We start from the raw sequence: 27,719 nt of genomic DNA, 5'->3' as shown, positions 1-27,719 counted from the left end.
GCAAATAAGGCTAGTTGGTCTGCTGCACAGACGTTGCAGGCCAAGTGAGTTGGAATTTTTGCATTTTGAAATCTTACCATATTGTCCAAATGTCTCATCATGGCTTCGAACTCCAGTTCACCGACCTTCAGTTTGTGTCCTGTCTCACTGACCCCACCTGCGTCCTTGGCAGTCCCTTCGCCGACCTTGTCTCTGACTTCATCCGGTAGGTGGTTGACATTATCCAGGCCTACGGCATGTATCTGTCACGAATAATTAGCATACGGTAAAGCGTTTGAATGCAGTTTGTTGTTACATTATCGAACACAAGTCTTACGAGCGACTCTTTTAATCTCTCTTATTCCTCCTTTGTCGTTTCTCGTCGCTGACTTTGCTCTGCTGGTCCTAACACTACTAAGGAGATTCTTATATTTGTCATCTTGTATATGCCATCCGAGGAATGAAACTCAACAATTTCATATAAGAGGACGACAACATCGTACATGATTTGCCGAAGAAACCATCCGTTTGGCGTTCATGCTTCAAAAATACAAGACCCACTAAAGAGTCGTTTTTAGCTTAAATCCGGTTTGAACTTTCGTCCTTTTGATGAAACCTTTGAATCCTTCTCAATTGAAGCATTTTGTCTTCCATCTCTCTGTCAAGGGACAAAAGAGCTAAATACTGCCATTACAGAACAAACACAGAAATGCACTTCTCCTTCAACAGGCAAATATTTGAGCAACTGTCTGTCTGGGCAATAATACTTCATTTGTTCCTATCCAACAACAAAAATTTGTCTGTCAACAAAACTGGACCAAACTTGGCTATTTGATAATTTGCTCTTTAATGAACAAAAAGATGTCAACTTCTCTATGGTGGATATAACCAATGCCTGGATTCTGCAAGGCACCTTGATAGCAAATAGGCAAAAGCATTATGTACAATATGTATGAGGTACAATAGAAGCATTGTAACACTATCAGGAAAACGGAAGTTTGTGTTTATAAGCCTCTTCTCCAAACGATTTGATACAGAATCCTGTGGACGCCTGCGGGCACAAGCTGAGCTCATCAAACTTACAAAGACCCTCAGGAGCATCCCAGCTTTCCTTTCATGATGTTAGTGTCATCACATTAGTATTTATAATACGCTTTCTGGCCAAGGTGAAGTGCACAGGCAGTATTTGAATATACCGCGGAGGATTGAAAACTGAAAGCCTTTCCAAAATCTCATCGATCATATTCACAGACTTACTGTTTTAGTAATCTGTGCTTAATACTCCCTTTTGAATAGATATTTATTCCTCTTGAATGTTATTCAACTTTTATTAGCAGATTGAATTTGAGTTAGCAGAAATAAATGTTTCAGTTTTTGAGTCGGACTAAATTTTTTCCAGTCCTTGCAGCCTGACTGAACTTTATTAACATTAGGCTGAAACTTGGAAGAAAATAAATTTTATCCCACAGCGATAGGCCTAGGCCTAAATATCCAATAATGAATGTTCAGAACTTGCTGCAGTTATCCAAGAATATGGAAAATATTGTTGACCCATCGAAGAAGACCAAGCCTCAAAAATGTGTTATTTATTGGATGAAAGATCAACAAGTTAGTTCAGAGTCGGTGATGGACAAAGAAAATGCAACTGAAAATGCAGTCTGCTTGATAAAGTGGAGAGGAAAGGGGCCGTATTCTAGAAAAATCATCAAAATAAGTGGTATGTTGACCTTTTTTCTGTTTCATTTCTATGTGTAATCATTTGAAACTTTCTGACAGTGGCACAATAACCAAGTTCAACTTCTAATTTTCTCCTGTCTTGTGCCACGATAAACAGCATATTTGCAGTTAATCAAATTAATAATCAAATTAAAATAAGACAAGGCTACATGTGTAGTATATTTCTTGTTTAGGCCTAAACTTATAGGGTTACTACAGTTAAGCTTATTCTTATGGGTGCATGGGGCAATGCCTATGTTTGGTAATTATTTGGACATTCAGTACTTGGATTTTCCTAGTTTTACCTAGTCAAACTTCACGTTCAAATCTGACGTTTCTCTTACCGTACTACAGAGATTTTACTTACCATTGAAATAGCGTTTTAAAAATGCAAAACATTTAAGTGTTGGGCATGCAGGGTTTAATGTGATTACATTTCTGTTTTTCATATGTGGTTATATGCAAGGAGCCAAATTTTTCATCATTTTAATAATTATTACAGGGGGGGGAGGGCTAGTAAAGTTATATATAAAGTTTGTGACATGTTGTAAGACATGTGTAAACATGCTTGCTTGCAAAAAAAGTGGGGTCTAAAGCCACCCATCTCTCCCCCGCGTTGCGACGTCCCTGTATTATGCACTGAATATTATATATTATATTTTCCGTTTCTGGTGGGTGGTTATTGTGCCAATGTATATTTGTGCCCTATCATTATTAATTATTTCTATTTGTTTTATGTTCAGAGTACATTCACAGTATGTGTGGCAGAAACCAGTGGACAGAGCCACAGCCACAAGAGATGAACAAACGGTTTGCATACAAGTGCACGAATGCTCCAAGATACATGACATTGAAGAAGCTGTATTTTCTTTTTGTTTTGTTTTGTTTTGTAATTTTATAGTTGTTGAATAAAAAAGGAGAGTTCAGAATTCTGGTTATTCTCATTATTTGTTTGGAGAGTTTTAATCAATAACTAGGACAACAAGCTGGCCAAATTCCTAACTCTCCTTACTTGGAACTGATTAGCATACAAGTCTTCAATAAGTATTCGAGTAAGTATTCAGAACCTGTTAAGCCTTCATAAATAACTAATTAGCATACAAGTATTTGAATACTAGCCTAAGTATTCGAGTAACTATAAGTATTCATCAGAGCCGAATTATTTAAATTAGCAAATACTTATATGTAAATGAGCTAAGTATTCAGATAGCTATTCCAAATCTACTCGAATACCTATTCGAATACCTATTTGAATACCTATTTGAATACCTATTTGAATACCTAACAGGTATTCGAATACTTCACTCATTTACATATTTTGGCTCTGACGAAGGCTTATAGTTATTCGTATTAGTATTGGAATACTTATTTTGTACTGTGTGTTATATGGTAAATTTTCTGAATACTAAGGAAATCTTTGAATACTTTTTGAATACTTATCGACTATATTCGTGTTAGGTAAGGGTAACTTTATTAGAAAGCAGATAATCCGCTTTGTAACGACCATTGTTTGTTACCCAGACTCGACAAAAAGACCCACACACACACCGATTGATAAAATTGTAGGTTGACAAAACCCAGACAACCAACTCTTGATGCTGCAGGTAGAAGAGAGGACCAAGTACTCCCATTCCTGCCCATCAACACCCCCCACTTCCCCCACCACTTGAAATCCTAACCCACTAGTAAAGTGGGTTGCTGAACCTTCAAGACATACAAATAGAAAACTCAATTATGACTTTCATGAATGATCTCTAAGGGAAATTTTTCCCACAGTTTCAACTGGTAGCTTTTCTAAGGATTTACATTAGCCAAAAGACCCTGGTTTCCAAGGTCAATAATGACACACATCTCCCAGGTGGGTAACCTTGCCCTTGGGGTCAGACATCAAAAAGAATATTATGGGAACTTTATCGCTGAATGTCAACATTATAGTGCACATACATGTTAGAAAGCAAACATCCCCTACTATGCCTTAATCCAAATCCATAAATCCGATTTGGAGTCGGCAAGTCGCATCAAGACTAGCAATTATTCCAGTCAAACATACTTTTTCAACCGCTGTTACTTTCTTTTCATTTCATGGAGCAGGCTTTGCTATTGCGGGTGGCTTTCTGCTGTTACTCAGAGCCTAGTTTGACTCAGGAAATAGCAAACAAGAGTTTGTACAGAAGCGGAATCTTCGGGGGTGGAGAGAGTTGAGGAGAGTGTAATGACTACATATTGATACAGAAGTAGACTATGCTAATGGCAAAATCAAGTTCCGTGTAGGCTAGGAGATACAATCATTCCCAAGACAATGAAAATTCCAAATTGATTATATTGTTTGGAAACAGTTTGAAAATTTCAGATAACTTTTCTCAGAGGAGAGGGTCATAACAAAGAATTAACTCAACCCATACCATTTACTTTGTGTTTCGAGTTGACTAATCTTGTCCATTTTCAACCCTAACCCCCTCCCCCCCCCCCTTAACCCATTCCCGGCTCTTTAAAAAACAGCTTAAAAAAGGAAAACTCTGTAACTTTCACAGGTCTCCAAAATATTCTGAAATGGAGGAGAATAAAACAAACTGTAACATAACCAGAAAACATTTGGCCTCACACTGCTAAGTTGTACAAGCAATCCGACCACGTTGGACCAAGTCCAGCTAATTCTTTACCTGTATCTCACATGCTGCTACACAGTTGAGGGCTAGGAAGTACGCCTCCTCTATGGACCCACCACAGCAGACGATACATGGTTACGCAAGAATAGGATCTTGTTTTTGGGTCCAGGGGCCCTGATGATTTGATCCTTCTGTTCCTCCTCGACCACGATCTCCGTGTAGTCATAGTATAGAGATCTCACCACAAATCAAGGCATCTTGACTGATCGGCAATAGGCCACACTTCATAGTTGAGACCTGTCAAGATTCAAAGCAAAAAATTCAAAATCCTCCATATTCTATGACATCTTTGCTTTTAACGATTTGCTTTGGTCAACAACTTGCAGGAAGGGTAACGCTAGGCAAACATATTGAATATTCAAAGAACATTTAAAATCCTCCATAATCTATGACATCATTGCTTTTAAGGTAGTTTTTTTCTTCTTTTTCTTTTCTTTTATGTGGTCAGCAAATTTATAAAGTCAACCAGGTATTAATCAAAACAAATCGAAAAGTGACAAGTCAAGCTAAAGATCTTAAAAAAAAGTGATCAAAGTCCAAGTAAAGAAAAAAGGAACCTGCTCTAAGAATCATGAAAGTAATTATAAAGGTGGATACTCACAGCAGCGGCTGCCGAAGTGTGCACATGTTAAATGCATTTAGTACCTGGTCTGGATTTATTATTATTATTACTATTGCTTTGGCAGACTTTTAACTTTGAACACTATCTATCAATATGTAGCAACTGCTTTGAAGTTGATGAGAAAAACATCTTTTGGCCGAGAAGCATCCAACATTGGGGTTATTCCACTCATCTCCAGAAGTTATCTGTTGATCAAAAAAAAATCCCTTAGTTCATTGTTGCCTTTAAATAAAACAGTGAGTGACTTAATTATTTAGATTACACAAAAGAAGGCAAAACTATATCAAGAAAAGAATGCAAGACAATTGATCAAGTTAGCCATTAGCTAGCATTTGAAAGCAGTAGAGAAGACCAGCATATGCAGAGAAGTCTCCTTGATAATTGAAACAAACACTGTTGTTCTATAACTCTATAAACACTACCTGGCAATTGATTGGACATTGTTTATATGTAAAGGATTGGGTGGTTAGAGAAGTCTGGTTGGGGGGTAGATATAGTATGGCAAGGGAAGGCAGAACTCAGTTTTTCTCTTTAAGCGCTGGTATTTTGTTCCCCACTAGCAAGCTCTACATCAAAAAATAGGAGGAAAAGGAAAACAAATGTGTAATAAACAATGCTTGATAAAATCATAAACTAGCTTTTAAATGTTGGAACACTCCTTTAATGCTCAGAAAATATTAAAGAGTGAATGGCTCCTTTAATATTAAGGAGTAGAAGGCTCTTTTAAATGCTTATGCCATGCAACCCACAATGCATCTCATGTCAAAAATTAACCTTCTATTCTAAAAATCATGGCTATATAACTGACATATGATAAAAAAAAATAAGATATAAAATCTTAAATTTGTCCAAAATCCATAACCATCTAAAAAAATATTTGCTTTGTCAATAGATGATAGCTGAAGGGAATCAGTACAGCTTATTTATTACAACTCTAAGTGTACATATGACCAACTAATCCCAATGCCATGGAATACTATTATGTACCAACGCCAACAACAATATGTACACAACAGTTACCTTTATCGAACACATGGACACGGCCATCTTATACTACAAAAACTTGTGATAAAACTGAGGGTGCTACTGGCAAATACCGCAGAATATGTACAACCTATCTAGCCTTATGCTGTCTACCAACAGAAATCACCTACAATATAAAAATGAAATGCAAGCAAATATGAATACTTGTAACGTCTTCGTTCACATACTGAAATAATTATTCCATCTAGTACAGTAGTAGCAGGCATATCACATAATATAACACATGCTTGGACCTAAGATGTTTAAAAAGTAAGGAACGAACTTACCTGATTGTACCTGGTCTCCATAGCTGCCCTCAGCATACACTGCAAACGTACATTTTCTGCAACACCTAACTTCATGTCAAACTACAAAAAAAGCATCATATCAGTCAAAATCTTAGAAAAGTTACAAATGAAACATGTTATTACCTCATAGAGCTTTTGATGATAAACTGACGCAGGGAAAGTTAATTAAAAATAACTGATATTTTTGGATATATACATAAATCTTAGATTTCGTGTATAAACCACGTTGTCAATGGTCCTGACCACAAACTTTTTCATGTTCCTTACCCGCAACTTCCTGGAGTTTTGAAGGCTGAAATTGCAAATAAACTAGTGCATATCCCTACATCAGTTTGAAGGGTCACATTGCAAATAAATTAATGCATATCCCTACACTAGTTTGGAGGGCTGAAATTGCAAATAAACTAGTGCATATCCCTACACTAGTTTGGAGGGCTGAAATTGCAAATAAACTAGTGCATATCCCTACACTAGTTTGGAGGGCTGAAATTGCAAATAAACTATTGCATATCCCTACACTAGTTTGTAGGGCTGAAATTGCAAATAAACTATTGCATATCCCTACACTAGTTTGGAGGGCTGAAATTGCAATTAACTAGTGCATATCCCTACACTAGTTTGGAGGGCTGAAATTGCAATTAACTAGTGCATATCTCTACATATAAATAGACCTATCAAAAAGCCCAATCCTTGAGATCAATTTTAAGTTGGTCTGACTTCATGAAGTCAAAAAATTGGATAACCAACCGTTATTGGATGACCAACCGTCAACCTGTTAACACTGTTCCTTGAGGAGCTCTTATATTTTCTACTTTCTAATGACCTCCGAGGTTAAATAGAGTGTGGTTTTCACTACATCATTGCAAATTGTATTATTTGAGACACTAATTGAGACAATATTTAGCAGAAAATTTTATTTTATTCCAATTTTGGAATACTTTTTCCGCTAGAGATCTCGGCAATGACGTCTTGCGACGTTCGTTAGCCTACAAGATTGTTAGTACGGATTCTGCGACAGTGGAGAAATTAAAGGAGTGTAGCATCAGAGTTGTCGACAGTTCATATAAAGATACTGAGATTTTGTATGCTATCATGAATGATGTTGGTAGAGATTGAATTGCAAGTTATGTGAAATCTTTGGGATGCTGGATTATCACATTAAAAGCAAAGGAACAAGCTGATCTTATTTTGGACAGTGGACTCCTCGTGAATGGGAATCATTTTCTACTGGTGTCAACAGAACGTTCCTAACTGTTAGTGTTTTCGGAGTACCTTCATTCATACAGGACGAAGATCTAACAGGAAAACTTTGTGAGTATGGGTGTAAAATAAGAGGCGAATGGAAACGAAAGACCTTCCCCAGATTCCCAAATATCGAGAACGGAATACGATATGTACAGTTAGAACTACCTGAAGAACACAAGAGCTTGCCTTACGCAATTAGAATTAACGGGATTAATATGAACATAAAGCACAATGGTCAAACTAAAGTATGCAATCTGTGTTTGGAAAGCGATCACATCAGGAGAAACTGTCCTAACTACAAATGTAAGTTTGCGCTGTCCAAGGGCACCGGGAAGCTAATTGCCAAAAGGTCAGATGCTTTAAATGCCAAGAACTTGGACATAAAAGCTTTAATTGTCCTGAGACGTTTGAAGAGTATCGCCATGACAACACAGACGCTGGCTCGACCCTAGATACACATGAAAACGAAACACAATATCAGTCTGAGGGATTAGTCACTGAGTCAGTTGAACAGGACGATCACGCTATTCAAGAAGCTAACGAGGTCAGGGCACAGAAATCCGAACAAACACAGATTCAACAGCAAAGAAGAACAATAACGCGAACTCCAGACACCCGAGTAATCCTAACCAGGAGTCAAAGAAAACCCATCAACAACAGCGAACTGAACAAAAGACGACATTGCCAACACAAAAAGTAGTAGAACAACGGAGAACACAACCGGAGACTGGATCTCAGCAGATGAAGAGGGCAAGCACACAAAGGGGAAACATCCAACCCCACAAAAGGCAAATATCCCTAGACGAAGACGGCTTTCAAACTATCAGACTAAAGAAGAAAACATTTATTCCTAATCTCAGCAGAGCGAGAAATGTCAGAACAAAGGATTCTTCAGCAGAACCTATGCAAAGATGATGGCGTTCATGTTATACATTTATTTATTTATAGCGATGCAAGCTGCAAAATACCTTGAAACAGCTAGGGGAGGAAGCTATCGCATGCAATTACTACGATATTGTTTCATACAACAAGATGTCTAGCGAACACATATTGTCTTTATTCCACCATAATAGTCGAAGCCTTAACAAAACCTTAGACGACATAACTACATTTACGTCTCTATTGATGGAGGATTTCTCTGTCATTGGATTTACCAAAACCTGGCTTACTGCAGATATATCCCCCCTAATCCATATCAATAACTATACGCTTGTTGAAAGGCATCGTCCCGAAAGGAGAGGTGGCGGTGTTTGTTTATTTGTTAACAGCGATTTAAATTTCAAACTCAGAAACGATATAAGCATTTTCAATGATTCTGTCAATGTTCATAGAGGTTGACATAACATCAGCAATGAAAAATTATACCATAGGTGTAATTTATGGGCCTCCAAAAAGTTCACTGAGTATTTTTCTGACACACGTAAACAAAATTTTAACCCAACTCCCGAATGAACGACATAGTGCGTACATTATGGGTGATTATAATATTGATCTTGCTGACAATATTAAATCTGCTGACTTTTTAAACTTACTATATGCCAGTGGATTTTTTCCTACTATTACCAAACCTACCCGTGTGGGTTGCACTTCTGCAACTCTTTTAGATAATGTTATAACCAATGATGACTGCAAACTAATAACTGGTATCTTTGTAACCGATCTCAGTGACCATTATCCATTATTTCTCCAAACTGCCATACACAAAAGTAGGCAAAGGGGCCCTATGTATGTGAGGAACTACTGCAAAACAAATGTACAGAATTTCTTCTCAACAATCCGAGATGCTTCTTGGGAAAATGTTTCATCCCAAACTGATGCAAACATTGCCTATTCTATGTTTTATAACAATTTCAATGCCATATAATCAATGCTTTCCTGAGCAATGCGTCACCAAATCTAAGAGACGTCGAAAGAGACACCTGTTGATTACTGCAGGTATTCTAATTTCTATCAAAAGAAAAGATAAGCTATTTAAAAGACATATTAAGAACCCGTCTGGTGTAAATAAAACTATTTATTCTCAATATCGCAATAAGCTCAATCATGTTATCAAATTTTCTAGAAAATTATATTTCAACAATAAATTTGATAATGCGAGGAGTAACCCAAAAGGCACATGGGATACCATTAACCAACTACTCCATAAAGGTCGTAAACAATCATCGTATCCCTCTTTTTCAAGGATGGTGACAAAGAGATTAACACCGACCATGACATTGCTAATAAATTTAATGACTTTTTCGTCAATCTGGGGCCATCACTGGCAAGTAAAATCAACCACAAACGTAAATCACAGGAATCTGTGAACATTGATGTTAACACTCATTCCATGTTTTCTCATCCTGTCAGTGAGGAGGAGTTGTTAAAAACAGCAGCCTCTTGCATGAAACCCGATAAAGCAGCTGGATACGATGATTTTAAGCCTGGTATTGTAAGACAAGTTATCCTATTTATTACCAAACCATTAACCCACATTTGTAATTTGTCGTTCAATACCGGTATTTTTCCTGATATGCTAAAAATTGCCAAGGTCATCCCTGTCTTTAAGAAAGGGGATTCAGAAAACTTTGAAAATTATCGACCTATATCACTATTATCATGTTTTTCGGAAATAGTTGAAAGGCTTATGTATAATCGTATTTTTAACTTTATTTCAAAATATAAGATTTTATGCCAGGAACAGTATGGATTCCGTCCTGAACACTCCACTGAGCTAGCACTAGCTGATGCCATTGACAATTTGTATAGTAATCTTGACAAGAATAGTACCTGTGTCGGGGTTTTCCTGGACCTCTCAAAGGCCTTTGACACAATAGACCACACAATTCTGCTTAATAAATTACACCGTTACGGCATAAGAGGAACCCCTCTTAATTGCATCGACAGTTACTTAGCAAACCGCTACCAATATACATCCTACAAAAATGCTCATTCCCAACCGGAGAGAATTCAGTGTGGTGTGCCACAAGGCTCTATACTTGGTCCATTGCTTTTTATCCTATATGTTAATGACATTACCAATGTTTCTGATAAAGTTAAAGTTGGTTTGTTTGCTGACGACACAAATATTTTCTTTGTATCACAATCGAGAACTTTATTTCATATTGAAGTATCAACTGAATTAGACAAGTTCAGCGACTGGTTTGCTGGCAACAAATTATCATTGAATATTGATAAAACAAACTATATAGCTTTTATTACTTCTAAAAATTTTACATGGAATGCTGATATTACTATGGGTAGTAAAAGACTACAACAAGTCAATAGTACTAGATTTTTAGGCGTATATATAGATCATTAACTTAAATGGTGTGACCACATTACAACTGTCTGTAAAAAAGTTGCAAAAAACACTGGTGTTTTAGCTAAGCCTAAGCATTATCTGCCACAACACATATTAAAGATTCTCTATCAGACATTAGTCCAGCCACATATTACGTATTGTTGTAACATATGGTCTGGTACTAGATATACCAATCTGAATCCCATTTGTATTACACAGAAGAGAGCAGTCCGCCATATAACACATGCCAAACCACGGGACCATACAAATCCTCTTTTTAAGCGTTCTAAGTTGTTAAAAGCTGATGACATTATTAGGGTTAACCTTGCTACATTTGCTTATAAGGCATGGAATGGACTGTTACCAAATGCTTTTTATGACTACTTAATATGTAACAGTGATATTCATCATTACAATACCAGATCTTCAGGCAATGCACATTATAACAGGTATAATTCTACAATGGGGATGTTATCACCAAGGGCACGTACAATCAAAACATGGAATTCTCTATCAGACAATATTACAAATAAACCTTCTGCAAAATCATTCAGAAGAAACTTTATTCAAAACATTATTGCATCTTATTAATTGAACATGTTCATTTTGTCTTATATATTTTGTTTTCTTTTTACAGGGATTCCTCTACTTTGTTAAGCCATCTGAAGGTTTTTTAGAGGACTTCCTATCACATTGAATATATTCACGTGATAAACAAATCAAATCAAATTTGTGAATAGGACTGCATAATGCAATTTTAGTCTAGTATGTTAATTATTTAATGATGTCTATTTTCCTCAAGATGAACTTCATTCTCAAAAGTTATACCTGTACTTACATTTTATGCCTTTGTTTGCTAGCTGGGTCATCTACTTGGTTATTTTTCAGTGGAACAGGTGTCACTTAACTGTTTCTTCTCCTCTTTACTGCTTGCATATGTTCCTCTCATTCCTAAATTTGTCCATCAACTTCATGCTCCAGTAATCCTGTTTCAAAAGGAATTATAAATAATATCGAATGCTCTATGTTCACATACTGGGTAATCACCAATCACAATAAATCCCATTCCAACCCCATAGCTTCACGCACACACACATCTAATCAAATACACACACATGCTGTTTGAAAGCCGTTATTTCCTATTCACAGTTGGTTTGGTCTACCAAACATACTCTGAAACTCTCTACAAAGACAACGATGCACAGAGCTGACCCTGGCAACCTAGGATAAGGAATTATATTTTACCCAGCCCAGACACAATAGCATGTACATATAAACATTACTTTCTACAGGATGAGCGCCAGGTATGGATGCCTTTCCCAGGAATGGGTAGCCCCCGCTGCCTCTGAGTAGTGGGCAGTTCAAGTGCAGCTCGTAGATTGCTCAACAGCATGTCTCTTCCCAGTCCTGTGGTCAGTACACTACAACCAGCTTGTACCTACATGTAATGAAGAAATTAATCAAAAATAATATGGCACAAAAGAGGGTTCTAATTAAGAAGACACTGCAACTGCATGGCCTCTCCAAAGACTTTCCAATTCAGGCAGAATATGATCATCAATATCACAACCCTCTAAGTATAATGCAAGAAGTAAGACTCCATTTGCTCCTGCAAGCCAATGCAGAGATGTAATAGTTGCGAATGTCACCATGGATACATTTGTTATTGGTTACCATCATAGTAACAAGTTGTGCTTAATGGGTGAAATGAAAAGAAGAAAGGATCACAAGGTACAAAGTCCAGGCAATGAGGGCTGTTCAGCAAAGATGCCCTATTTCGGAGATGAACAAAATGGTGGAAAGATTTGTGAATCCAAATTACTTACAGGTAAGAATCCACTAATGGTCAAGTGTCTCACAACTGATATTGATGGCAAGGCACGTAAAAGGTTCAGTAGTACAATGGCTGTAACTACTCATTCTGAAAGTGAACTTAACCTGTTAGATCAAGTTCACCTACTCAAGTCACTCCGCAGAGCACTGACTATATTAAAGCAGTATTCTCCTCTGATATGTTCCTGCAAAAACTGTGACTAAGAAGCGCTTGAGAATCCTATAAATACCTGGGAGAAACCATCACTGATAAATTACAGTGGGATGAACATGTAAAACGTGTTCTAGCAAAAACTAATCAGCGTATGTCCCTATTACAGAAGCTTAATTTATTCGGACTAGACCAACTCTTATTTCTCTGTTCTATATTAAAATCGGCAATCAAGACCACCATTACATTCTGTTTAGCCGCGTGGGGTGAAAATACTACTGCTAGAGACATGACCAAGTTAAGTAGACTAGTTTCTAAAGCAAGGAAAGTTTGTCGGTCACATGACCTCAGTTCAGTAGATGAGTTGCTTGTCAGAGTATCACAGAGTAATATGAAGTCAATCATGTCATCCCAACATCCTCTGGGGCATCGGGTAGATTACAGCAATCAAACAGGCAGACTAATTGTCATGAGATGCCGAACCGAGAGATACAGGCGTTCTTTCTTGCAAAGGGCTATTCTCAATCTTGCCAATGAATTATGTAGGAAATAGGCCAAATATATGTGTCAGAACATGGACATAGTAGTCTTAATTTTTCGCTTTAGGAATCAGATTTTTATGTATTTTCGCTGTTTTTATGATTGATTTATTGTCTGTTTTACTGAGATGGACTGAATGCCAATTTTTATGGTCAATAAATTTCTTATATCTGAAATATCAAAAGCACTTTATCAACATGTTCAGAATGCCTTGCAAAGTACTACAGTGGAAATCATTTATATTGCCAAAAGCATTCATTTGTATGCAAGAGGGGCAGGAAGTACACATTTCCATGTATGCCAAATGCTGCAAAGGGTTCTCTGCTAATATCCCACACTGACAGCAGGAAGCTAAACAAAATATCTGAGACACCCACCTGCAGCAAATGATTATGGTCCACTCGTGTTGAGACTTCCACTCAAAAGCAGATGTCATTAATAAGGCTTTCACTGTGACCAATCCAAAACATAGTACCACACTTTCGTGCATTGATCAGTACAGGGACTACAGTTCCATACACATAACATATACTGTAATGTGCCTGAAGAGACCATAGCCAGGAAGATGGAAGCTGCAGTATTAAAGGTGAGCTCAAATAGTCCATGTATCCAGACTCTGAAATAGATGCAAAGAAAACAGCAATGTGATGAATTACGTAAGAGAGACAGAGCATACAGATGGAGGAGAGCACAACTCAGAGAGAGAAAGTACAAGCTACATGGTAGAACTAAAAACATAAACCAGTCCAATATCTATAAGAAAGATCAACTGATTCATGACCAGTTACTCTAGGATGAAAAACTACACTGATGATGAAGATGACAATATTTATCAGTGATGCCAGTAATTTGTAAACTGAGTCTATCCACACTCACTGTTATGAGTTAAAACAGTATCACTCAGTCAGGGAAGTAGGCAATCAAGCTGATGACCATAAACTTGGCAAGTGCCATCAAACTTTCAAGGCTCTCTGCTGTGTTTCACTGCAAGATACTGTTGAGAGATGTGACACCTCTTTCCACATGTAGGCTGTTGTGGCATATGTATGAGATGTCAAATGGTTTGGTCCTTAAGATTTCTTTACTTTGCACAATACTTTGAAGAGCATATTTGTCAGAATGTGGAGCCTGCTGCCTCTTCTCTTAGCTGCCAGGGTTAGCATTGTGAAAATAATGCCATATGCTGGTGCCCCTGGCTTACTGATGGTGTAGGCACCTGTCCACATTCTGCATCCCTCTGTGTAACTTGCTGGGGCTGATGTATGTTTTGCCAACTTTTCATTTATGTCATCAGCCCATGCCATCCAATCTTGGTCTGACATTGTAAAGGTGTGAGCTTTCCAGTTCCATATGTCTAAATGTATATAGGCCTAAGCTTATTCTGAATGCAGCTTGGGGCTCAGTTCAGCTGATTCTTACACCACATTGAGTAGTAATATATGCTTTTAAACTTCTGTTGCTTTTGCTCTGCTACACTGCACAGAAGTAGGCTACTCACCAGATCTACAACTTCCCTATCAAATAAGCTACATGTACTACTTAGTGAGTGTAAGTCTGTGATGGTATAAGCTCTGAGGTGATGGGTATTACTTTCACTTTTCCCCTTTGAAGTAGCTGAGAGGTTTTTCACACCTACCCATGCAATCATCCCATTCTTTATCATAAAGTTGAAATTTGATTTCTTCTTGAATATGAAACTTTTTCCTTATTTTAAGTTGCTAACTCTTCAAACTCAACAATTTGTTTCTGTTCTTTTATGGTGAGATCATAGATGTGAGGAGTTCATAAATACTGATTTAGTTTCAGAACCAATTCTACATGTTAATCTTCTTACAACTGTTTAGTCAACATCTATGAGAAAAGGTTTCCTCATGTAAGTGAATGAGGTGTCAATGTTCCAAAAGTTTATTGAACCTTTCTGTCCAGCACATTTTTGGCATTTATATGTAAAATTCCACCTGTTTTCTGCCATACTTCCTCTGTGGGAAATGGTGTAGTGCAACCCTGCATTTCTGTACTGCAAAGAAAGAAAAAATAGGTAACTAAAATCCTGGTTATCAGTACTGAAGGGCTCATTTATTAAAATTACAATTCATTATTCTTAATCGTAGTTAACCATAAACATAGATTGAAAAACAGATCTTGTCTCTTACTATTTTTATAACCAGAACTGCATGTGGATTCCTAACATAGTTAACAATCAGCTACCTGCAGTATTCTGTTCGTAAAGTATTTGTGTAATGCGGCTGAGCAAGAGTCTTTCCAGTAAAGCTGTTGGAAAAGGGAAGACCACTAATGGAGTAAATGAAAACAATTAAATGATACCTTAAATAACTGTTGACCAGCTGATAAACATATTTATACTTTAAATGCAATTTTCCCAGATTAGTGATAGTAATATACCTAACATGTGTTCATCCGTGGGTGGGAAAGCAATTATTTACTCTGTCACTGTGAATTTCCCTCATGCAGTGGCATTGCTGGCACGACTCTTGCTCAATCGTGTTACATTTGCAAAGAAAAAGTTAAGCTTACCTTCTAAAAGGTTAAGTTAACCTTAAAAGTGCTAGTTCAAAAAGGTTAAGAAGGTTGGCTTCTGCAATTGCGTAGGCCTACAGCACACATACTTTATGCTTGACCTTATTAGTTTAGATTAGTTTAGTAAAGAAAAAGGATCAGGCGGGACACTCAAGTCCCCATCAAAGACCCTATAGGAGATGGAAGAAAACTGATGACACAAACGATCAGACCCGATTACAATGCTTAAAGTGCTTGTCCAAAACATTCGTAAACCCATTCACACTACAGTACTTGCGAGTACAATTTTCTCAGGCAAACCATTCCACTCATTCACGACCCTATTAGAAAAAAATTTATGCCAAATATTAATGCTACCTTGTGACTTGTGGAGTTTAAGACAATGACATCTGGTACAACCACTATCAGCAAACATGAAAAAGTCAGTGACTATCAAGATACTTAATAAAGATATCACTTTTATGAAACCTACGTTTGAGTTGAATCTTGGTCTTGGTCACTGCATAATCTAGATCTATGGGAAGACTGTCCATGAACTTGTGTTTGAGTTACTTTATTTCTCTGAAATTTAGTGACTCTAGCCCTGACTCGTTGCATAACTGGTAATAGTTCCTGAAAACTCAACATGAATTGAATATGAACCACTGAATCAAGAACTACTGGAGACTAATAATTCTTCACATCCTTGGCTAGATGAAGTAATGGTTTCTAATACAAACGGTGTACTTTCTCAATCCCGTTCTTGAACCATTGGCCAGAAAATTGTGTCCTTTCTGGAGAGAAGTATTGAAGGAGAATCGGACTGATGGAGTGCTATTTATAATAATCCCTCTGCCTAATACAAATACCAAAGTATTTTATTAAAAAATAGTGAATTGCACATAAAGCTCCTAAGGCGACATATTTGCTCTAGGTAAATTTAACTCTTTTCACAACACTTAGGATGACATAGCATAAACTCACCACTTAGGGCGACAATGGTGATTTAGTGTACTTTCGTCGCACTGGACGATTAAATACAATTAACTAGTTAATTAATTTCACATATACATGTCACCCTATGTGAAATTAACTCTTGCCACAACACTTAATAAATTAATCAATTGTGAAAGACATAACACCAGAGATCTACAGTCAATATGAAAAGATGCCTGTATACAGTATTTAGAACTGCTCAATGGGATCATTTCAACTCGAGCTGGATTCTAAACCTGAAAATTTCCAACGTATGAATTCTGGCCATTAACTTACATCACTAATAGTTTCAGAATTTGACTACTGTTCATTTGTCAGTTTATTGAGTTATCGTAATGACAGGCTCTTAGCATTACACTCATAAACACACATACTGCTACTTCACAAAAATGCATTGTGTTACATATTGAAACAATTTTACATAACACAAAACAGCATGGAATGAAAACAATATGACAAAAACAGGGAGTTTGCAGGAACTCACCAGGACTCACAAAAGCCTTCAAGATCTTTGCAATCTAGACACACCTCAAGGTGCCCCTGCATACTCAAGCATGACATATAGCCCTTGTTACTAGGATATATTGGAATTACTGGATATGAGTTTGCCCGACAGTGCCAAGTCTCATTGCAGGAAGTCCACTTCATCTCATTTGTTGTATGTAAGGAGAAGTACCTGGAAAGGAAAAAATAAGTTACTCATTACAACAATGTTGCATTTCTATTGCAATTTCCATTTGTTCCTTTACCCTCTGGATTATCAGGTATAAATGAAAACTTTCATTCAGCTTTTACTTAAAATTATCAGAATTACTATTAAGAGCAACAAACTTATAAATCAGATACAGACTATCATCTAAACCCAGCCTTACAAAATGTGCATCCTCATTGTATTGATGCAAGTTTATCAGTCAGATCTAACTGGTGCCATGATACCTCTTTTAAAAATGACTACTTCCCTGCAAACCTAAGCAAATTCCCAATCAGTTTCAATGTTAAAGGTAGTCTGTATATGCCCCAAATTATAGGATGCTATAATTGCTAGAAGTTTTTAACAAGTTACTTTCATGTAGGCCCTTAGTCCAAATTGTTCTCAGACATTCTTAATGAACACACAAGATGACTGAATGTCCCCGTGAGGTAAACTTCCTCAAAAGTTGTAATAAAAACAGTTTATAGAATTTTGACCAAAGGTGACCAAATTTGAATATTTGGGCCAACATGGCATAAATTTAAATAAAACATTGAAAAGTTCACTTATTTTTTGGGGGGTTGCTTTGATGCTTTTCACAGAACGATCTATATCTCTTACTCATCTAAAAGTTTGCACTGGCTTTGGTTACAGGAAGTGCATGATGATGTGTAAACTGCACCAAGGAATTCTAATGCATCCCCCTGTGCAGTTGAATCAAACTCTGGAAGAATCTGTTTCAACCTTGCGAGACAGGAGGCCCATGAAGTTCAGGTTGAAATTGCTTGGAAGAGAGCTTTGATTACTTCCATTAATTCAGAGCTATGTCCATCATAGTGTTGAATGATGCTGCAAAGAAGCTATAAAAGAAGGAAATTTAGATTTGTAGGAAATCTACATCTGACATGGGTGGCTCATCAATATAAGTGGAAAATTTTAGGGTTGCAGCCTTCATTTGTATCTATTTTTTATGATTGCTTGATGTTTCAAAGCACTTTCTTGGAAGTCTGTCACTAGCTTCTGTAGCTGAAAAGTTACTCTCATCAAGTAAAATGATAAACACATCATATCTTAATAACCATTTGTTGGAATATGCTACTGGGAGAAAGGAGTAGAGGTATCATGAACTTGACAAAGAGAGTGCCCATGTTGGAAATCTAGTATATTTGGGGGATAATAAAACTTAAAACCTTCATTGTTGAAGTGAGAATTATGATATTCTGCAATAAGTGCCAATCCTTGGGATGGGGTTGGAACATCACAAAATGCCCCTTGCAATTGTGCCCATTTAGGTTGGGATTTTCCCTTCTCCAGGCATAGGAGTTTGTCAAGGATATGGTCCTGGCACAGTAAAAGTCTTCCATTTTTCAACATTTCCAGGTGGGGAGGATCAAGTCACATGAAGTCTTGCACCTCCGTAGCTTGCAATCCCTGCCTTAATGAATTTATTTCTAAAGCTGCATGGGTTGTCTTAGGTTACTTACCTTTACAGTAACAGGATTGCTTTGTTCCTGAAATAAAAACATTTAACAATATTTAATGTGACTTTTCGAGCATGGCCAGTTATTTTCCACGATCAAGAAATTCACAATAACATGGATCTATATCCATAAAATAATGAAATGGAAAACTCAATTTGAAATAGAAAAACCAGTATTCTTTGCAAGAGTTGGATATATATGCAATAACTGTGGGGCTGTATTGACCTAGATCATGCTTCTCCCTGTAAGAAGGTAACATATATTGTGAAAGAGAAATATAGAACATAGGTTGGGGTGGGAAATTGTGCAGGGGGGCAGAGGTTTGTTTGACCCCAAATATACCAAAAGTTCCAATACGGTCACATTTGGTCAACATTTTAAACTGTTGTCATTACCACCCTGGAGGAAATTTACCTCACTGAGACATTCAGTCATCTTGTGTGTTCATTTAGAATGTCTGAGACCAATCTGGAAATAAGAATCTCAAGGAATGTAATTTTTGAAATCTTCAGAAAAGTATGCTTTAATTTGTTGCCTATACAGACTACCTTTAATTCAAATTTCTTCTATTGGATATTTGAATCATATTCAAACTTGGGCTGTTAACCTCATCTGGTGTGTTTGTACTGATGATACTGGCTGCAAGTTCCTGAAATATGGAATAATTAAATTTATGGATTACATGCAACAGCTATATTCAACAACCTATCACAGCACAGGTCAGCAATTATTTGTGTTAGTACACTGTGGATATGTTCATATGTATATCGATTCCTTTTGTTAAAAAATTCTTTCTTGCAATAAAATAATTAAACGCTCCGAGACATTTATTGGTTATTGAATGCAAATTTGCATTTTTTTCTTTGTTAATTAAGGAATATGTTAATACATAGAGGTCATACCAAATTCAAGATCAGATGAAATTTAATTCGGTCAATATCAGTCCCTATTCTGGAAATTTATGCCTCTATGAGGATTTCTGTGATGATAGAATCAATGTTGATGAAAGAATAAATGTGACTTCATGCAGTGTTTTACAACCTGTATAAAATTAATACTCCAACAACACATGCAAAGTGCAATGTGGTTCCCAGCTACACCACTCTTTGGGGAAATGGTAATTTGATGGCTGTTCTTGCTACAAACTCAGTCTAGACAGTGTGTTAGATTATCAACTCAACCAACTTTGGCCAAGTTCCTGATATTGTCGGCTGCAAGCCAGGAATCTCATTGGTTTGCTGCCACCACCATGAAGATTTAAGCAGTATATCACTTCTCCTATAACAACAACATTGGAATGGTAAAGCAACATTACCGGAATGATGCTATATCGCAATTCCCTTTTGAATTAAGTAAAATGTTAAGGGACATTTTCTTAATATTTAGTTTGTTCAATATATGAAAAATCAACCAAGGTACAATGCATTATGGTTTCCATGATGTAACATGAGTAATTTGTGTATGCGTTTGTTTGTGTGTGGGGGAAGGGGGTTTGCACACACTTAATAGTAATTAAGGCTCTACAAATATTAGAAAAAGCTGGAAATGATGATTGAGATGCAACAAACATGGGCGAAAGTGGAAAATATATGCCAAGAAAACGAGACGGACCATTCCTGCATGCTATGAGGTATCATTATGTTAAGTATCAACTCAAATGGAATAAAATTCTTCCGATTCTGTGTTTATAAGGAAATTTCAGCTGAACCTTATTTTATCACACATCTCATCAATATGCAGCAAAATAATAGCACTGAAAACATTGCATTGTGTAACCAACCTGCTCAGCACAATAAAATTTAGTCATACCACATATGGTTGGTGAACAATTGCAGATCAGGTTTTAATGTTAAGCCCTGCCCACTCATTTCGTCGCACGATATCTGCACCAAAAGCAATAACGACCCTCCTTAGCTCGTCATTGCTGCAAGGATCACCTCAAACCAACCTACCATTCTTCAGATTGGAGCTAACAGTTATTAATGTTAAGCTCTGCCCACTCATTTTGTTGCACAATATCTGCACCAAAAGCAATAACGACCCTCCTTAGCTCATCATTGCTGCAAGGATCACCTCAAACCAACCTACCATTCTTCAGATTGGAGCTAACAAGAGAACGTCAGCTAAAATCTATTTTGGTCCCGCCGTTACAAACATTCAATCAGCAGAATAAACCAGAGATTAAAAATGTTGTAATGGTCAAGCAACATGTTGATACTAGTTTCATGTTAACCCTGCCCACTCATTACCATGCATGATATCTACACCAAAGAAAATAGTTACTATATGTGATTTTACCAAGTTGATCTGGCAAGAAGCTAATTAGAAGTTGAACATTTAATTGCTGAGTTTCAAACTGACATCACATAAAATTCTCCTCTTGAAACTAAGCAAATAAAATCAAATATTTGAAAACATTTGTCTGGAAACTGGAGTTTTCTAATTAACTTATTCTTCTCTCTTTTATTGTTGGCAATTATGTTTCATTTTTTAAAGCCATTGAGTCAAAATTGATTTATTGTGTGAAGACAGCTACAGCCCTTACCCTCACATAAGCCAGCACAGAACTCATCAAGTTACTGATTATTGTTAAGAAAATTATGGAGGAATCATGCCAATCAAACCCCTCTCCCGACCCCCCCCTCTCCCAAATAAAAAGACTGTAAAGGAATCTTACTTGTGCGAAATTCTTTAAGTAAAATGGATTGAATTTCTTCTTCAAAGGAAGGCCTGTGGAAATGTTAATATGTGTGTACAGCCCTTTCTCATTCACAGCCTTGACTTCATACGGCCCAAGCCAAGAGTTTTCCAGCTTCCCTCCTCTTCGGGCATCCTTTCTAGCATTCCGGACGAGAACACTTATAGAACCAACTTTGAAGCTCTGAATAAAACAAAATCCAGCATATATATGTAAACATCATAATACAATGTATATGTTGCCATTCATTTAACTACAGTGCAGTTTTCAATGCACAACATAGCATTATGTAATTACCTGTTTTGATTGCTGCCTTTAATCAAAATTCTTTTTTTGCCGTTCTTGGGCTTTGCCAATATTTTCTTTTACAAAACCTTTGATTATGTCCTGCGACTGTGACATGAGTTGAAAAACCCTCTCCCGCTGTGCATCGCTGCAGCAGGAGATTCTGGTTGGACAATGGAGTCTTCAATGTCGACTGGTAACAATGGCTCTCTGGATATATGAAGATAATTAACAATCAATTATTCACAACACTTTGTTGACTGAAGAATAAATAAATTTTTATATATTTTATTTTCACTATTAAGACCCTGGAACCATAAATCTGAGTCACATCACATACTCAAACCAGCAGAAATATAAAACAAAAGTATATTCTGTGCTGTTATAGGTCCAAATTGCATACCAGCCCAAAATATGATATATAACTGAAAAACAAAACCAATATCAGTGGCATTAATTGCATGTATCTAAATTAATTGGCATGCCTTTATAGTTTAATGAATGTTCATCTTTTGTACTTGCTGTACTTACTTAGGATTTGTAACTTAAATAGGGTTATTGGTGGTCCTGGTGGTCCTCTATTTAGCAGTTTTTCCCAGGACCTGGGATGTGTCAAATGAGATTTTATCCTATAGAGGATCAGTGTACTGTAGCTATGCAGGATTTTTCCAAACTCTCTTGTCCCTTATTGCTTTTCTCCATATATGACCTTTACAAATGTAAACCTCTATTCAGCATGGTAGGTTTGAATTTTTACAAACCTTCCAAACATCACAACGAAAGGAGAAAGACCTGTAGAACCATGTTTTGCTGTACGGTACCCCATGAGAATGGAAGACCGTGTTTCATCCCAGTCATCTTGGTTTTGATTGACAACTTTGATGAGTGACATTTGCATTTTGCAGAGTTTGGTTGAATCTTTCATCCAGCCCATTGGTCTGTGGGTGGTAGCTGAAGGATACTCTGTGGCCCACCCCTGTCATGTCAAACAGGGACTTGTTCAGAGAATTAACAAATTCTCCTCTTTGGTCTGAGATGACAACTTTCATGCACCCAAATTTAAATAAATGAAAAATTAAACAAGTTGTTAAAGAACTGGTTATGAGTAATGCAGTAAACTATTGGCATCTTCAGAATGGCCGTGTGGTTTAATCAGGAGATTCTTTTAGCACTTCTTTCAAAACAAGTAAGTTAAGCACTGAGATAACACCTGGTCTTGGATGCACTGACCGTTATCCCACTAACATTTTATTAACATTAACTTATAAAACAACTTCAAGAAATTCCTGTAACCATTTGGCCACTTTCTGGGTCACAGGTAAAACTGAGAACAAATGCAGGTCTGCATAACTAACTTCAAAAATATGTTATGTAAAGTAAAAACAAAGTAGATGGATATATACCTGGCCATGGTTTCAAACAGAAAGTTTGCAACAGTTTATACTGTTTTGTCTCTTACAGCAACAGCCTCTGGCCATTTTGAAAAATAGTCACATAGGGTTATGATGTACTTATTTCCATTGATGGTCTCTGCAAGGGGTCCAATCATATCCACACCCACCTAAAAAAAAAAGGAAAATAGCATTCAGAACCATACACAATCATACCAACTGATGTTCAAGTGATTTATGTCTGAGTTTTGTAGACAATATACTGCTATTAAGGATTTCCAATCATGCTGAAAAATACTTATTGAAAGTTAACAAAAGATTACTCGATGACTGAATGTGCTAAAAGCAGGTATTCTTACACTGCTAATAAGGTGCGTACAATCAACAATTCTTGTACAGAACAGAATGCTGTATCAAAGTTTGCAAATACTTTTGATACTGGCCAGTGAACCTTTTTTAATTTCAATGATTTAAATTGCATGATTTTGGCTTTTCTTGATTTAAAAGTATTACTGGTCACACTTTTCAGCACAAAGCTCGGTGGCTGTTTATTTCTCCCGTTAGTCTAAACTCTTTGATCTTTTCCGTATCGATCTTCTTAGATTTAATGTTGAATTTTCAGGGCACAGTCCTGACGAACGATATTTTCCAATGATAATGTACTCTTCATCGGTATCCAGCTCAGGAGAAGTCATCTTGTAATATCAGATCGGGCTAAGTAAGTTAACGGTCTCAACTCCTAACGCTTAACCGAAGGCCAGAACAGTGCGTGCAAATATGCAACTACTAAGAATTTTGTGTGCCTGCGCGTTACACATTGAAATGTATTGCTTAGTAGTTAGTATAATAACAAGCATGGCTTGTGTTTAATAAATTTATGTCTTGTTGATCACTTTTCTTTGTTTCGAACTTGGAACCTATTAAGAGTTTATATATCTTTTTTAGTAAGGTTATGAATTAAAGACATGTTTGTCTACTCATTATTATTGCCTTTTAATGAACAACATATGTTTGATTAATGGTGGAGTGGCACCACCATTAAGAAAAGAACAACTTTTAGAAAATTTATAGATTGTCACACTTTTCTACCATCTTGAATATAATTTCCAGAATAGTTTTAAGGTCTGGTCAATTCTAATTCATGAATTGCAGATATTAATTATATTTCTTTCATTTGGAATAGAAGTTCTGTACTGTAATTTGAAAATTTGCTACCTTTGGCAACCATGAAACGTGAACAGACCCAATTTCGAGGACGCTGATGTCAAACTCAAAGGTATAACAAACTTTCTTAAATTTTGAAGACTTGCAGTGAGAGTTGTACAGTAAACCGCAAGAGTTGGCAGGCCTGCAAAACCCTAGCAATATAGTCTTCGACTTAAATGATTTCTGCTGATGTACTGAGTCTAGTCTAAGTCTTAACCCTATCGTTTTAAACTTCAGCCAGTGGCAGTAGGCCAAATTGTATAGGCCTAATGGAGTTTTTGGCTGAAACTGTAACTGTGTAAGGCCTAGCTAATTTAGAACTAGCCTTATGGCTGATAAGTCTGTTAACAAATCTTCAATCAAAGCGTTGTTGCATAACATGCTAGGTGCTTACCCTAGGAGTATCTTAGGCTAAGCCATTACCATCTTCCATATACTTATTGCAATACCAACTGACTCGACCTGTTGTTGGCCAAAAAAGGGGATATTGAATATCTACCCCATTTGGTAATGCTAGGCAGACTTAATGCTCCTCTGCACAAATTCATGATTAAACACACACAGTATTATTTCAGTGGTCAAGCCAAACATGTCTTCAAGCACAGGAAAGTAGTGCTGGCCATTAGATTTAGAGCACTTATGTTTACAATCATACATGTTGACTGGTGAATTAATTAGGTGCGCTCAAGGATGAATCCTAGTGGCAGTATTTGGGGTAGTTTATCAAGTAACAAATTCTTAATGCTCAAGTGAATTTGAGAAGGACTGTTTATCTATAGACAGTCTCGGCCTTCATGCATAGCATTAGACCTAGTAATATGTATGGCCGTGGCTATTCTTACGACTAGTCGTAACAATTATTCATAAACTATTCTTACGACAAAGGCAAATTCAAGCGCAGTAAAGTAAATAAAGCAACTGCGCATGTAGTAGGGGTAAAGTAACCCTAACCCTAAACATATAACCCTAAACCTCAATCCTAACGCTTACTCTAACCCTAACCTGAAATTATTGTTACTCCTCGTCGTAAAAATAGTACTTCTGGTCGTGAAAATAGCAACTGCGCATGCGTAGTCGGAAATTATTCTTACGACTAGTCGTAAGAATAGCCACTTTGAATATGTATTGCTATGCCCATAGTAGTACTAGTAGTAGGCTACTTCTTATGGCCATATTCAACTTCAATTCCTATGATTGAGATACACAGCTAATTGTCTGCAAATAGGTCCATTAGGCCTAACTCAGCCCAGCTACAGTCAGACTTTAGAATCTTGGTTACATTGGTTGCACTGGTATAACTACTGTAGGTCTAGGCTAGGCTAGGCTTGTTATAACTCAGTCGTATAACTCAGTCGTAGGCCTAGACATAGGAAGCCATAGGCCTATGCTTGTTTGCTTTGATCTCAAATAAGTAGTAAGCCAAGCCTAAAATGGAACTAAACAGGAAATCCTGGACTTTATGACCAAAACATGCCGATCTACTCTTACTGTCGTAATACTAGTTGTTGAAGCCTAGCCTAGTACCGATTAGTAGTAGTGCCTGTGGCCCTATGCCTATCCCCACCTCAAACAGCTTGGTAGGCCTCTAGACCGTCATGCAGTTGAAATTTTGTCTCCTAAATCTTTCGTCTTTGTAGAAACGAACTCCATCTCCATTTCGGTAGCTACATCAGGCCGCACAGCAAGGCAAGATGTTTTCTTTAAAACAATACAAAACCATTGTTAGCCTACGCACGTTTTATACAAAATATGTGTTTGTAAAATTGTATGGCAGTGTCGTCTGCACATTTCAATAAAGTTTTTTGATTTAGGGTGGCATACTCCTATTAGATGATGGTGGATGCTCACAAGAAATACGACGGCGTCTCGCCATGGCTAGATCATCTGCTATAAACCTCACCGACATCTGGAAAGACAGAGTGATCTCAAGGAACACCAAGATCCATATAATGAATGCTTTGGTCTTTCCAATCGCTACATATGGGTCTGAGACGTGGGCTCTTGGAGCAGTAGACAGAAAGAAAATCCATGCTTTTGAAATGTGGTGTTGGAGGAGGATGCTGAGGATATCATGGAAGGAACGTAAGTCAAATGATTTTGTCAAGAACCAAATTGGAGCAAAGGCTACCTTATGTCAGAAGATAGATAAGAACAAGCTGCAGTATTTTGGACACATTTCTAGGAGAGAAGGTGACAACTTGGAGAAGATCATTACCCAAGGTCATGTTGAGGGTCAACGAAAACGTGGTAGGCCAAAAGTTCGATGGGCTGACGGGATAAAAGAGATCACCGGCATGAACATCTGCGCAGCTCACCGATATGCCCAGGATAGAAGTGGTTGGAACGTCATCATCAATAGGGTCACAAAGGGTCAGTCATGACTCATAGGACGACGACGACGACGACGACGACTCCTATTAGAGTCGATATCGATCCGCCCGATTGTTATTCTATCTCGGGAAATGTTCCAAAAAGCATCAGGAGAACATCTTTTTTGACCCGTTATCAATCTTGATTTTTTTTTTTTTTTTTTTGTGTGGCTTGCATGTTGAAGAGCATGAATGACTAGAATGTCTTTACATATGTTATGTTTCTTGCTTGTCATCTTAATTGTTTATTTTAAAAACGTATGAAAACAGAAATTAAGTAATAAGATCCTTCAAGAAGCTTTTAAGTGCATGGATGGGAGCTAGGGGGCTGGGGAGTTTTGTAGTTGAGCCAAAATTGGTTCAATTTAAAGGCATTGGAGAGTCGCCCAAAACCACGTTCGGCGAGCTGAAAAAGTTAACTTTCCGTGGCTTGCAAGTGACGATTTGTTCGTGTCGCTACAAAGTGCAGACAGTACAGTACGGTAATGAAACGTGATACCTTGTTATATTATAGCTGGACCTAAGATGTCCATCGCTGTATTGTCTGTACACTGTGTTGTAGGTATTGACCGCAGCTGTATGCACTGACTGTAAACTAGTGTCTAATTACCGATGGTAGCAAGCTGTGTGTGTGTATTTTCTGGGATCGACGGTGGTGTCCAACACTTTTGTTACATCTCATTCGAAACTAGGTTAGATTACCGGCATTATACGTTTCT

General features: G+C 37.2%; 3 protein-coding genes across 7 annotated transcripts in view; 1 reads left to right on the top strand and 2 right to left on the bottom strand.

Annotated features, from left to right (window-relative positions):
* Positions 1-6,368, bottom strand: part of LOC139977276 (uncharacterized) — a 29,413-nt gene extending 23,045 nt beyond the window's left edge. Inside the window, exons 1-4 of the mRNA XM_071986562.1 lie at positions 6,294-6,368; positions 4,544-4,598; positions 4,356-4,405; positions 78-242 (exon numbers count right to left, since the gene is read on the bottom strand). Of these exons, the coding sequence (XP_071842663.1) occupies positions 78-242; positions 4,356-4,405; positions 4,544-4,598; positions 6,294-6,368 (345 nt within the window). The remainder of the gene's footprint in view (positions 1-77; positions 243-4,355; positions 4,406-4,543; positions 4,599-6,293) is intronic.
* Positions 1-27,719, top strand: part of LOC139978062 (beta-adducin-like) — a 537,403-nt gene that overhangs the window by 67,788 nt on the left and 441,896 nt on the right. The gene's annotated exons all lie outside the window — the stretch shown is intronic.
* LOC139978063 (uncharacterized) overlaps positions 13,996-27,719 on the bottom strand; it is a 419,511-nt gene continuing 405,787 nt past the window's right edge. The window contains exons 1-9 of one of the 2 annotated variants that reach the window (XR_011796897.1): positions 26,196-26,450; positions 23,438-23,595; positions 22,796-23,076; positions 22,047-22,244; positions 21,729-21,932; positions 19,600-19,700; positions 19,055-19,081; positions 17,364-18,430; positions 15,390-16,677 (exon numbers count right to left, since the gene is read on the bottom strand). Coding sequence is in view for 1 of the 2 variants with exons in the window: in XM_071988021.1 (XP_071844122.1) it covers positions 15,272-15,383; positions 17,364-17,555; positions 18,192-18,314 (427 nt within the window). In the remaining variant the exon portion in view is untranslated. The other variant, XM_071988021.1, reaches the window with a different exon arrangement.

This window comes from Apostichopus japonicus, chromosome 12 (assembly GCF_037975245.1).
Source record: "Apostichopus japonicus isolate 1M-3 chromosome 12, ASM3797524v1, whole genome shotgun sequence".
Lineage (NCBI taxonomy): Eukaryota > Metazoa > Echinodermata > Holothuroidea > Aspidochirotida > Stichopodidae > Apostichopus > Apostichopus japonicus.
Note: the sequence above shows the minus strand (reverse complement) of the source record. Positions and strands in the feature narration are given on the sequence as shown.